The sequence below is a fragment of the Chenopodium album genome, chromosome 14 (genome assembly GCF_948465745.1).
Source record: "Chenopodium album chromosome 14, dcCheAlbu1.1, whole genome shotgun sequence".
Classification (NCBI taxonomy): Eukaryota; Viridiplantae; Streptophyta; class Magnoliopsida; order Caryophyllales; family Amaranthaceae; genus Chenopodium; species Chenopodium album.
The window spans coordinates 42170424-42182658 of NC_137847.1; the positions used below are offsets into that span (position 1 = coordinate 42170424).

The following is a 12235-nucleotide window of genomic DNA, read 5'->3' on the forward strand; positions in this document are numbered from 1 at the left end:
TTTTGAAAACCCTAATTTCTATAAGAGCAAGTCTTGTATAAATAGTAGAAATCCCATTTCATTATTATTCTGTGAGTTTGCCAAGTTCATAACTTTGTCATATTAGTTTCGGGTTTCATGCGTAGCTTACCTCTCGTACACAAAGGGTCTAAATTTTGTACTAGTTGGGTTCTTGGGTGTGTGTGTAACTTATCCTTGCATACAGTTGTGTAGGCTTCTAGGTTGAAGCTGAGTGTGTATTGCTCACGGAGTACGAGAGAATCTAAGTTAGGGACTTAGGTTGGGTAGGATAGGGTCCTACTGTGCAGCAAGTTCAGTCTGGAACTTGTGAGTAAAGGTCTGAGTATAATAGGTTGTAACTTGTGTGTTCGCCCTATTATAGTGAATTGGTTTGGTTTTGGAAATCCCTTGGAAGGGTCGAGGTTTTTCTTCCAGTTGGGCCCTGGAAGGTTTCCTCGTAAAATATTGTGTGCATTGCAAGTTCCTTTAAATTCGGTTTTTATATTCTAGAAAAGTAGCCACTAGAAACTCACATACAATTCACCCCCCCTCTTGTAGTGTTCGTCTCAACTAACAATTGGTATCAGAGCACGGTTCTCACGTGCAAGCAGATAACTTTGCTGAGTAAGTTCCTGAGGAGAGATGAATTACAAGGAGAAACTTGAAGAAGGGTACTCTACCCAACGTCCACCTATGTTTAATGGTAAGTTTTATACATACTGGAAGAACAGGATGGAAATCTTCATCAAGGCTAAAAATTACCAGGCATGTCGTGTAATTGAAACTGGTGATTTTGAGGTAACTTCAACCAATGAGAAAAACGAGGTAGTCCCTAAACTGGAAGATTATCAGAAACTTGAGTTAAATGCTTTAGCTATCAAATATTTTCATTGTGGACTTGGACCCCATGAACATAATCAAATCATGGGATGCAAGACTGCTAAATAGATTTGGGATCTACTAGAGGTTACTCATGAAGGTACAAACAAGGTAAAACGTTCCAAAATTGATTTGTTAATGTCTAGATATGAGAGGTTTGAAATGTAGTCTAAGGAAACCATAGAAGAAATGTTTACTAGGTTTAATGATATAAGTAATGAAATGAGTTCCCTTGGCAGGCACATTCCTATAGTTGAACAGGCTAGAAAGATATTAAGGAGTCTACCACAAGATGAACGATGGAGATCCAAGGTTACTGCAATGCAGGAATCCAAGGACTTTACAAAGTTCAACATGGAACAGCTGGCAGGTTCATTGATGACTCATGAACTTCACCTGAGTTCCAATGCTGAAAGTTCCAAGAACAAGAGTCTTGCTCTTAAAGCACAAGACTTAGAAGAATCTGAAGTTGATGAGGAAGAGATGGCGATGCTAGTAAGTAGGTTCAAGAAGGTGATGAACAACAGGAAGTTTGATAGGAACAAGAAGGTTACAAGTTCCAAAGACACTACCTATTTCAAGTGTGGCTCAAAAGATCATTTCATAAAAGACTGTCCACTTAAGGAAAGTGACAAAGGAAAGGTCAGAGGAAAAGATCAATCCAAGGAATTCAGAGTCTATAAGCCTTACTTCTCTAAGGAGAATGTGAAGAAGGCTATGATGGCTGCGTGGGGAGACTCAAATTCAGAAGAAGAAGAAGACCAACCTTCAGAAGAAACTACACATTTATGTTTAATGGCCAAAACTGATGAAAAGGCCAAACTAAAGGAATACGAGGTTGAGGTATGGTTTTCTCCTAATGAATTAAAACATCTTTCTAAAGAGAAACTAATATGTGCTGTTTTGGAAGTTTAAGAGGATTTAAAAGAATTGCATAAAGCAAAACAGCAAAGTGACAAGGCCTTATTAACTTACAAGGAACACGGTGAATGGCTAGACAATATGAAGTTTGATATTCAAAACAAATTCTTTAGTCTCTTTGATGATAATGTTAATCTAAAAGAAACTATAGAAAAACTGAAACATGATAACATACTTTTAAATGTGAAACTGTCTTTATTATAACTCAGTGGAGATACTCCTAACTCTGAAGTTCCTTAACTTGTCTATTATCCGAATGTTGAAAAACTAAAATCTGATTTGGAAGAATTAAAAACGGATAAAGCAAGACTTGAGGGGGAACTTGAAAGAGCTAGGAAAGGCAAGCAACACATAGACTATAAAGTTCCAGAATGGATTGCCAATGCTCAGACTTAGGCTTCAAGAAGAAGTTCCAGAAAGAAAATAAGTATGTAGATCTGCCTAGTAGTATTGTTTGCTATTTTTGTGGTAATACAGGACATAAGCAGGTTAAATGTCCTAAGAAAGAAAAAAGCACTCTGAAGAATGAGAAACATGTAGAACAGATATGGGTTAAGAAAACTGATTCTACATCTGTTACACAAGAACCCAAGGAAACCTGGGTTCCTAAGACTAACGTTTGATTCTTCATGCAAGTTCTAGTGAGGGGGAACAACACTTGGTACCTCAACAGTGGTTGTTCTAAGCACATGACTGGAGATAAAACTAGATTTCTCTCACTGGATGCTTACTATGGTGGGACTTTGACCTTTGGTGATAATATGAAAGGTGATATAGTTGCTATTGGAAAAGTAAGAAGGTCAAGTTCTCATGCTATTGATAATGTATTTTTGGTCGAGGGTCTCAAACACAATTTGTTAAGTATTTCACAATTTTGTGACAAAGGTAACTCTGTTAGCTTTACTTCCAATAAGTGTAAAATCATCCACAATGACACTAGGAACATAATCTTGGAAGGAACTCGTAAAGGGAACACATATACTGTGGTTCTCAACGAGGTTCCAAGCAGCAGTTTGACATGTCTTAGTGTTATAGAGGATGATCCTCTATTATGACATAAGAGATTTGGTCATGCAAGTTTACATTGCTTGATAAGCTTAGATCCAAAGAATTAGCACTAGTAGAAAAAAGGCTATTTGTAACTGGCGAAATTGACTTTTCGTAACTAGCATTGTTGGTTGCGAATGCCACCGTTACAACTAGTGAAAATTTTTCGTAACTGGCTAATGTTAGTTACAAATAATGTACTATTTGTAACTGGCTTGACCCAACGCCAATTACAACAAGTTTATTTTCCAAGTTAGAAAGCATACTATTCGTAACTGGCATTAAGTTACGCCGGTTACAATTAGGGTATTATTAGTAATTGGCAAATCTTAACGCCGGTTAGGAATAGCATTTTATTTTATTTAAAAAAAATTAAAATGGCAGTAGTAACAGATGCTCCTACTGCCATTACCCACGCTACATTTTTTATTTTTTTTAATGTGAAGCACCATAAATTATTAACCCAACTTTTATACAATAATAAATACAATGATTATTAATCTAAACCACGTAAAGTCCAATTTAATTGACATTGATCTACATCATCAATTATAAATATAGAAAATGATGTACTTGTAAATTACAAAGATGTCACCAACTTTCAACTACAAAGGACATGTATGTCATCTTAAAAGAGCAGAGCGATAAGAGGTGATTTGAACTAAACAAAACAGAACATTATTGTGATTTCTAAAACAGAACAATCTGAGAATTGCTTGTAGAAATCATCCTCTCATAAGTCGTTCACATTTTTGAAGGTGCTTGTAAAATAAGCTTGAAATAATATTGAACCTTGCATCCAAAACCAACCTGCCAAATTGTTATCACAAAGACCAATCTTAAATAATTTCTAGAATATGAGTTCATGGGATATCTTAAAAGGTTCCAACGATAAAAGTTTTGACTTACTCAAATAGTGATAATGGATTTCTTAACTTATTGAATCTTGAGAAGATTACAAAACATTGAGTATTAAGAGTGTCTAAATGTTATGTGAATAGAATCAAGTTAACGATCTCATGCAAAAGTTAGAGTTAGAAAAGAAAATAGATAAACTAAAATTAATTTGAACAACAAAAAAGGAGTGGACAAAGAAAAAACAAGGTACCTGATAGCACCAATGACAATGCAAACAAGCCACACTGCCACTACAGCCTTGCAGTTTTAACAACTTACCAAGGAACTCAATCTACAATATACATGACACAACGAAACAAACCTAAAAAGTACATATAATGATTTCAAGTTGTAGCTAAATTATATTTCTATTAGACAACACAAAGAGCTTATTTGCCTTACCATGTAAATCTATGACGACATTGGCATAAAAAACATAAGATAGAGTTAGTTGTCCGGGGCTAGGGGTTCAGAGAGGGGTGATGAAAGAACACTTCACTCATAAGATGAACATTTGATGGCTGAAATTGACTAAAACATCAGAATGCTTACTTAAACACTAACACTTTCAACACCTCATTTTCATTCATCTACCTAAAAACTCAAGAACCAATATTTTATTTCTCTTTTCTAATTAGAATTACATGATTATACTTCAAATTTCACTCCATTTCTACTCAATTTATCATGGTCTCTTTTTTCGAGTTTTTTTATTTAAGAAATTTGTGCACACAAACAAAGGATCACTAACCTCTTGCAAATTACCCTTGCAATCGCTAAGGAAGTCGAAGCTTAATGAACCTGAGAAGAAAAGATAACTATATATGCCCAACACATCCTGCAATAAAATGAATGATAAATAAATGATAGGTATATCCATTAGTATTCAAGTTTATTTCTATTTCTTGTACATTATTAATTTTTTCTATCCTGGACTAATTAAATTGTATAAGTTGTAATAAATAAAATTATCAATGAACAACAGAAACTTATCAACACGTATGACTAATAAGCTATCCTTAAACTTCTATCAGAAAAGCAGATTATCTTAGTCTCTAGAAAAATCAACATTAAAAGGGTTTAAGATCTATACGACAACTAACCAGGGCCGTTTCAGAAATTTCGGTGGCCCGGGGCGAAGACAAAAATTGGGGCCCTAATTCACATATAGAATTTTAAAATAAAATAAAATTTGGGTGGGCAAAAAAATACATATTTTATTACGCATAATAATCTTTAATAACATCAAATTTCCTATAGATAAAACATTGAAATCAAAGCCTAAGCGTTCATATGAAAATATTTCTACGAGCCTTTCTAGAAGCAAAGTCACTAATAATGGTTTCTACATTGATATGTTCTAACATATTTTTTTCAATACATAAAGTAGCTAAACCATTCAACCTTTCTTGTGACATTAAAGATCTCAAGTAGGTTTTTAGTAACTTTAACTTTGAAAAACTTCTTTCAGCAGATGCAACTGTCACCGGCATAGTTAAAAGGATTCGATAGGCAATAGAAACATTTGGATAACAATCTGCAGCTTTGACAAACTCAAGGATTTCAGATGCTGACATCAAATTATTTGGCAAAGTCATTTGTAACACTTTCAATTCAGAAAAAAGATCATCTGCATCAACATCCGAAAAATTATTATGAGTAAAGGTAGTCATAAAACTTGTGCAAGATTTTCTTAAATCGTCATTATCCAATGATTTCAACCTATTTGAATCAAATAAAAAACCAAAAATGTTATCAAACACCTCCAATTGCTCAAATCTATATTTCAAAGAAGATATTGCAATATCAACAACCACCAAAAAATAATTGACTCTATAAGATTCCTTGGGTGATTGTATTTCCTCATCATTATCATCATTCTCATTCTCATCAAATTGTCTTTTTCTAGTGATACGACGCTTTGTTGGAAATGTTGGCTCTATATCCATATCAAGTGCAAGATTTTTGGCAGTATTCAAACTAGATTCAAACCCTTCAATTCTATATTTCTCAAAATATGTGATCATACCTTGCACTTCGTTCATTGTAGCTCCAATACTCATGGATTTAGATTGCAACTTTTTACTCACAATGTTAACAGCAAATAAAATGTCATACCAAATTACCATGCCAAGTAAAAATTCATAACTTGCAAGAGAATTAGCCAAACTTTCGGCTTCACTTTTTGTTTTAGCAATATTAGCATCATCACCACTAGAATTATACAATTCCAACAAAGCTAATCTTATTTGAGGAGATTGAAACCTTATAGCTTTAACACTCTTAATTCGACTCTCCCATCTAGTATTGCACAAAGATTTAACAGTCAAACTCGGGACATTGTCAACTAAAATCTTCCACCTTTTAGTGGAATGTGCAAATAATGTGTATATACGTTGTACAATTCCAAAAAAAGAAATAGCTTTAACACAAGAATGTGCCATGTCAGAAAGAGTGAGATTAAGACTATGACAAGCACATGGCATATATAAAGCCCTTGGATTAATATCAAGCAATCTCTTTTGAACCCCTTGGTGTTTCCCTTTCATATTAGAGCCATTGTCATAACCTTGCCCCCTCACATCATCAATATCCAAATCAAGGGACTTACATACATCTAACAATACATTTAAAAGTCCCAAACCAGAAGTATCATCTACTTTTAAGAATTCTAAAAAAAATTCTTTTATATTGACTTTATCACTTGATACATTCACACATCTTACTATCAAAGTCATTTGTTCTTGATGGCTCACATCAGGGGTACAATCAAGGATTACAGAAAAATATTTTGACTCTTTTATTATTTTTATTATTGAAGTCCGAACACCATGAGATAAAAGAGAAATAAGCTCATTTTGAATTTGAGGACCAAGGTAATGTTTGTGAATTTCTTGGCTTTGAATATGTCTAACATGATCTTGCATTACCAAATCAAATTCAGCTATCATTTCAATTAAACCCAAAAAATTACCATTACTATCATCATAAAGTTTTCCACTAGATCCACGAAAAGCTAAATTATTTTTAGCTAAACATTTCACAATAGAAACTATTCGAATTAAGACTTGCCTCCAACGCTCTTTTTCCTTTGAAATTGACTCTTGCAAGTCTTTATCAATGCCTTTATTCATTTCTAATCTCACTCTTGTTTCATACCAAGTGTTCATATTAGTCACATGCTCAAAACTATTCTCATGTAATTTGAGTTTCTCACCAAGATGTTTCCAATCATTCACACCATCACTTGCTAAAAAAGTTTTGTTATTTTGAGATGTGAACAATTTACAACAAAAACAATATACTTTATCAGCTAATTTTGAGTAAACCAACCATTTTCTATCAAAAGTCTCACCATTACTCAACTTCTTAGTATAATAAGCATATGAAAAATGCCTTAATTTGTTATCAATTGGAAACACAAGGTTCAAATCTCTAATAGGTCCTTTTTCTATCAAAATATCCCTTCCTTTAATGTCAAGATTACCCCAATTTTTAGGATCATAAATATCTAAAGGAGGGACTACTTGATCATTGCCAACATCATTAACATCGGATGTATTTGGTACATTCGTTTGTTCATTCATATTAGTCGCATCCTCATTAGGCTCATTTGCCTCATTATCAATATTTTCATTATTTATATTCTCATTGAATTGTTCATGATTTTCATCTTCACCCAATTCATTAGAGACTCTTCTACTTGTACTACTTTAGTAAAAAATTTGTCAATGGAACCCTTAAGAGATTCTCTTAACTCTTCTGTCCGTTTTCTTTTTTTCCTCTTATCATTACCAGATAAATATTTTCTAGGCAACATTCTTTAAAACAAAACCAATAATAAATTAATAAGTATAGAATAGAACAAAAACACCTGATTATTGAAGCAATTGAACAAAAGACTTAGTACGCTCAATTTGCACTCCAAACAAGTGTCATTTCAAGTAATCAAATCTGAAAAATACAAAACAATTGAAACAAAAAAAATTAGTAAAATTAACCAAATAAAAATAAAATTACATAATTACATTATGATTTAAGAATGAAAAAGTACAAAATTAAAAAGTTAGATAAGAAATTACCTTAGCAAACTACTCCAGTACTCCATAGCATTGAATGATGAACTCGTAGGCCGTAGCTCTCGTCAAACGAGTCGAAGCAATTAGCCAATTAGCACAATTAATTGAATTAAACAACCAGACAAGTAGACAACACCAATCAATGACTTAATATTTTTCCCCCAATTGTACAGATGAAAACTTAATAGAAAGAAAAGATTTAGATGAATAAAGTAGAGTTTACAAAGAGAATTATATATAAATAGATAAATTTCCTTTGAAAATTGAAGGATAAAATTACCGTTTATCATAATTATGTAGAAGAAGGGATTAATCTGACCGAAAATTGGATTGAGATACATATTGAAAAATAAATTTACCAAAAAAAAGGGGATAAAATTAAATTTATGGCAGTTTTTTTTTTTTTGGGTAAATCAAATTCACTTAGGAAAGTGAATATTTTGGGAGAAAAATTAGGGAGGAAGAAGGTTGAACAGCGAAAAATATGGAGATTGAATTTCTGAAACTCACGCTTCTTCCTTAGTTTTTCTTTTTTTTCTTTTTTTTTTTATTTTATTTTTTTATACATAATTATTTTGGGGCCTTTTCTTAAACAGAAGTTGGGCTTTTGGTTTGGGGGCCCAGGGCGGTCGCCCCACCTGCCCTGGCCATGCTACGGCCCTGCAACTAACATAAGTAATTCACTTACATGATGTATGAACTAGTTAACTAGAAGAAACCACCAAAAAGTTTGAAAAAAGCAGAAGCAGGACTATTAATTCATATAGATTTTAAATATATAAATTAGTTAACCAACCTGTTTTTCGAATCACATATTTGTTTCCAATTATAACTTTGATAATTATTATCTGCCCTTTATTGCCTAGTTTAGTTTTAAAGATGAAGAAGACCTGCCAACAACATATTAGAAAAAATGAGAAAGGAAATTAGACAAAATGTAGTCACATAGAGAAGGTAAAAAAAATAAAACACCAATATGCATGACAAGATTCAAACAAAAATAACCAGAGAAACTATTGTAGAAATGCAATCGTTCGGAGCTATATGGGCAAATTATGTATAATAGACATGTAAGCGGTTGATTAAGATGAAGGGAGTATTCATTTTTTCTACTAGTGATTGAAAGCATGATAGTATGAAACAAACATCTTCAACCGAGAATTCTTGAAACAAAGAATCACAAGTAGCAATATATTTTAACCAACATACTACAGAATGTACAGTTTGTCATATATGGATTAAAATGAGAAGAATAATCTCTAATTTTAGCTAGCACCTTCCCAAAATCCTAACCCATAATCCTTCCATAAACCCCATTTTAAATCAGTCAGTTCATCTAAATCCTTCATCTAGATCATACTATGCTTCCATTGCTTCTTCCTTAACATTCTTATTATATAGTTGTCAATTCAGTTATGTTTTTAATAAAAGCAAAGGAACTTTTATCTTTAAGGCTGTTTTAAATTCTGAATTAAGCATAGATTATTGTGAACAGAACTAACCAGACTGCTAGCGCCTAATTGGACTTATGTGATCTGGTCCTGGTTCATGCAAGATAGGATGGACCAATAGCCTAACCCGCGCACTAGCCACCTTCATGCCTAGGGTTGTGCCAATAATAGCTAGTTAGCTACACAACTGAATCTGTGAAAAGATAGATGAATTGCAGTTATCTGCTAAAAAGATCATCAATTACAATTTTCATAATAGTACAGATGACTAAACTACAGCACTAGATACTCATCTAGCTTCACTAGTAGTATAAAATTGATTTCTTAGAGTAATTGGACCTATGTATGCAATAATGTAGTTGCAGGTATTACATTATAAAGTTGCTTGAAGTAGAGATATAAGACAGTGAAAGTACTAATGCAAAACCTTCTAAGATTTTTCAATGTAATCATCAAGAGACCTGAAAGCACAAGGATCAACATCGCCTAGAAGAATCAGTGATGGTGCAATTATCTCCTCCACATACATCTAGATGATACTCTAAATACCATATTATACAAATCCAATCAGATTTATCATTTTAATACTTTAAATTCCACAAAAATTTGCAGAAAATTAAAATTAAAATTTGCAGAAATCTCTTAAATTAGATCCAAATCCATGAAATTTTACAAAATAAGACATATCTAATAAGATTAACCATTAAACCAAATCCAAATTTCACGAAATTTAACAGGGAAAAAAAAAATTAACTTAGAGCAAGTAACATAATTATTCAGCACATAAGATACTGCTGAAATGTCATAAATTAAGCAGAAACCAATAATTTTCCGAAAATTCGCAATTAGGCATCCACAATAAGATTTACAAAAAATAGAATTTCAATTAAAAATAATCACATTTACAAAAAAAAAAAAAAAAATGGACAAAATTTCACAAAACACTAAAAAAATCACAAATATGATAGAATTCAAAGGCAATTACCTGCCAAGCAAGGCGTCGAAAAGCCTTCTTAACCTCAGATTCAGACGATCCGCGATGAACACTAAGAGTTTGGTAAGGATCAGTGTAAGTAGTAGCAGCTGAAGCAGATACAAATGCAACCCGATTTCTACTCGTTTTTTTCTTCTTCTTCATTAATGGAGAAAGGATAGATTAAATTAATCTCACCGACCAATGGAAACTAGAACCCTAACCCTAACACGGTGAATATTTAGCCTTGCACTTTTGGGATAATCTGAAATCCGACCCTTAACCGCCGATTAAACCAAATCTGATTTCTTTGATAATAGAGATTTAGAGGCTTAGAGCCTCGGAGGAGCTTCAAAGGATTTTCAGTGGAGAGAGAAAAATTAAGGGTGTGTGTGAAAAAAGAGTAAGGTTGGAGGAAGACAGAGGAATACAGATTCTTTCTCAAAAAAAATAAAAAAATAAAAACCGAGAGCATTTAGTAACCAACCATGATGAAGCCCATTACAATTAATAAGGTCAATAAAGTCTGACTTATTATTTGTAACTGGTCTTTTTTATGCCCCTTATTAATAGTTGGTCAACCTATCATTGACCTATTGTTTGTAATTGGCCTTTGTTATGCCAGTTATTAATACTAATTTATTTATAACCCGCATTATCTATGTTAGTTACTAATATTCTTATTGTAACTCGCATAACTTGTGTCAGTTACTAATAGGGCGTCACAAATAACAATTTTTCTACTAGTGTAGTGGAAGGACTTCCTTGCATTAAGTTCTTGTATGATAAAGTTTGTGATGCTTGTGTTAGAGGAAAATAGACTCGAATTTCTTTTAAGTCTAAGAAGATGGTAAGCACCAAAAGATCTTTGAAACTTGTTCATATGAATCTCTGTGGTCCAATGAGAATCCAAAGCAGAAGTGGTAAGAAATATGTAATGGTTATTGTTGATGACTATTCAAGGTTTACTTGGGTATTCTTTCTTGTTAGTTAAGATGAAACTTTTGATGAGTTTGTTTCATTTGTGAAGAAAGAACAGAGAAGGACAGGTAATCAATTGATACATCTTAGATCAAACCATGGAACAGAATTTGAAAACTCCAAGTTTGATGAATTCTGCACAGAGCATGGAATGGATCACAATTTCTCTGCCCCAAAAATACCATAACATAATGGTGTTGTTGAACACAAGAATAGAAGCCTTGAAGACATGGCTAGAACAATGCTGATTTCAAGTGGTCTGCCTAGGAACTTTTGGGCAGAAGTAGTGAACACAGCATTACATTCTCAATAGAGTTTCTGTTAGAGCCATCACCAACAAGACACCCTATGAACTCATCAAAGGGAGAAAGCCTAATATTTCTTACTTTAGATCATTTGGTTGTAAATGCTTTGTTCATAACAATGGTAAAAGAAACTTGGGAAAGTTTGATGAACGTAGTGATGAGGCAGTATTTTTAGGATATACTTCAAACAGTAAAGCTTACAAAGTTTATAATAAAAGAACAATGTGTGTTGAGGAATCTGTACATATTATATTTGATGAAACTGAACAGTTGATTGATGTACAGGATAGTGATGTTGATTTTGAAATTGGACTTGTGCGCAAGTATGATCCAGATGAGGAATCAACATCATTGCAGAAGCAGCAGGTTGTAAATGAAGGTGAAGCGAACAATGTTGTAAATGAAGAGCCTACAATAGAGAATGCACCAGGAACTTCACCTTAAGACTAGAATGAAGTAAATGAGGAAGTTCCAGAAGAAGTTCAAATTAAGAATCAAAATGAAGTTCCTATAGAAGTACCAGTCAACAATAATCAAGAGGGATTGTATCCTATCAAGGACTTTAAACCAAAGTCCTGGAAGCATCAAAGTTCACATCCAGTAGATGCAATCATGAGCGACATCACTAAAGGAACTCAGACAAGATCTCAGCTTAGGAACTTCTGTGCATTCTATGCATCCTATCCACCATGGAACCTAAGA

At 33.1% G+C, this 12235-nt stretch overlaps 1 protein-coding gene across 8 annotated transcripts; it reads right to left on the reverse strand.

The window, feature by feature from the left end:
* Window positions 1-3368: 3368 nt before the first annotated feature.
* On the reverse strand, window positions 3369-10724 carry LOC145580256 (uncharacterized). 8 transcript variants are annotated; one of them, XR_014099357.1, is made up of 5 exons: window positions 10260-10723; window positions 9326-9424; window positions 8620-8713; window positions 4496-4582; window positions 3369-3657 (listed from the first exon to the last, which is right to left on the reverse strand). XR_014099357.1 is itself a non-coding variant. In XM_081637677.1 (3 exons), the coding sequence occupies exons 1-3, from the start codon at window positions 10410-10412 to the stop codon at window positions 4563-4565; spliced, it is 267 nt and encodes an 88-aa protein (XP_081493803.1). In that variant the 5' UTR covers window positions 10413-10717; the 3' UTR covers window positions 3666-4562. The 8 variants fall into 8 exon arrangements, 3 of the variants coding, with proteins under 3 accessions (XP_081493803.1, XP_081493802.1, XP_081493801.1); XR_014099355.1 differs by having other exon boundaries at window positions 9326-9467; window positions 10260-10721; XR_014099358.1 differs by lacking the exon at window positions 8620-8713 and having other exon boundaries at window positions 9326-9467.
* Between the last annotated feature and the right edge of the window lie 1511 nt (window positions 10725-12235).

Bases quoted from the DNA above. Each gene is read 5' to 3' on its own strand.
- LOC145580256 (XM_081637675.1), bottom strand. From the start codon at position 7,331: ATGAATGAACAAACGAATGTACCAAATACATCCGATGTTAATGATGTT.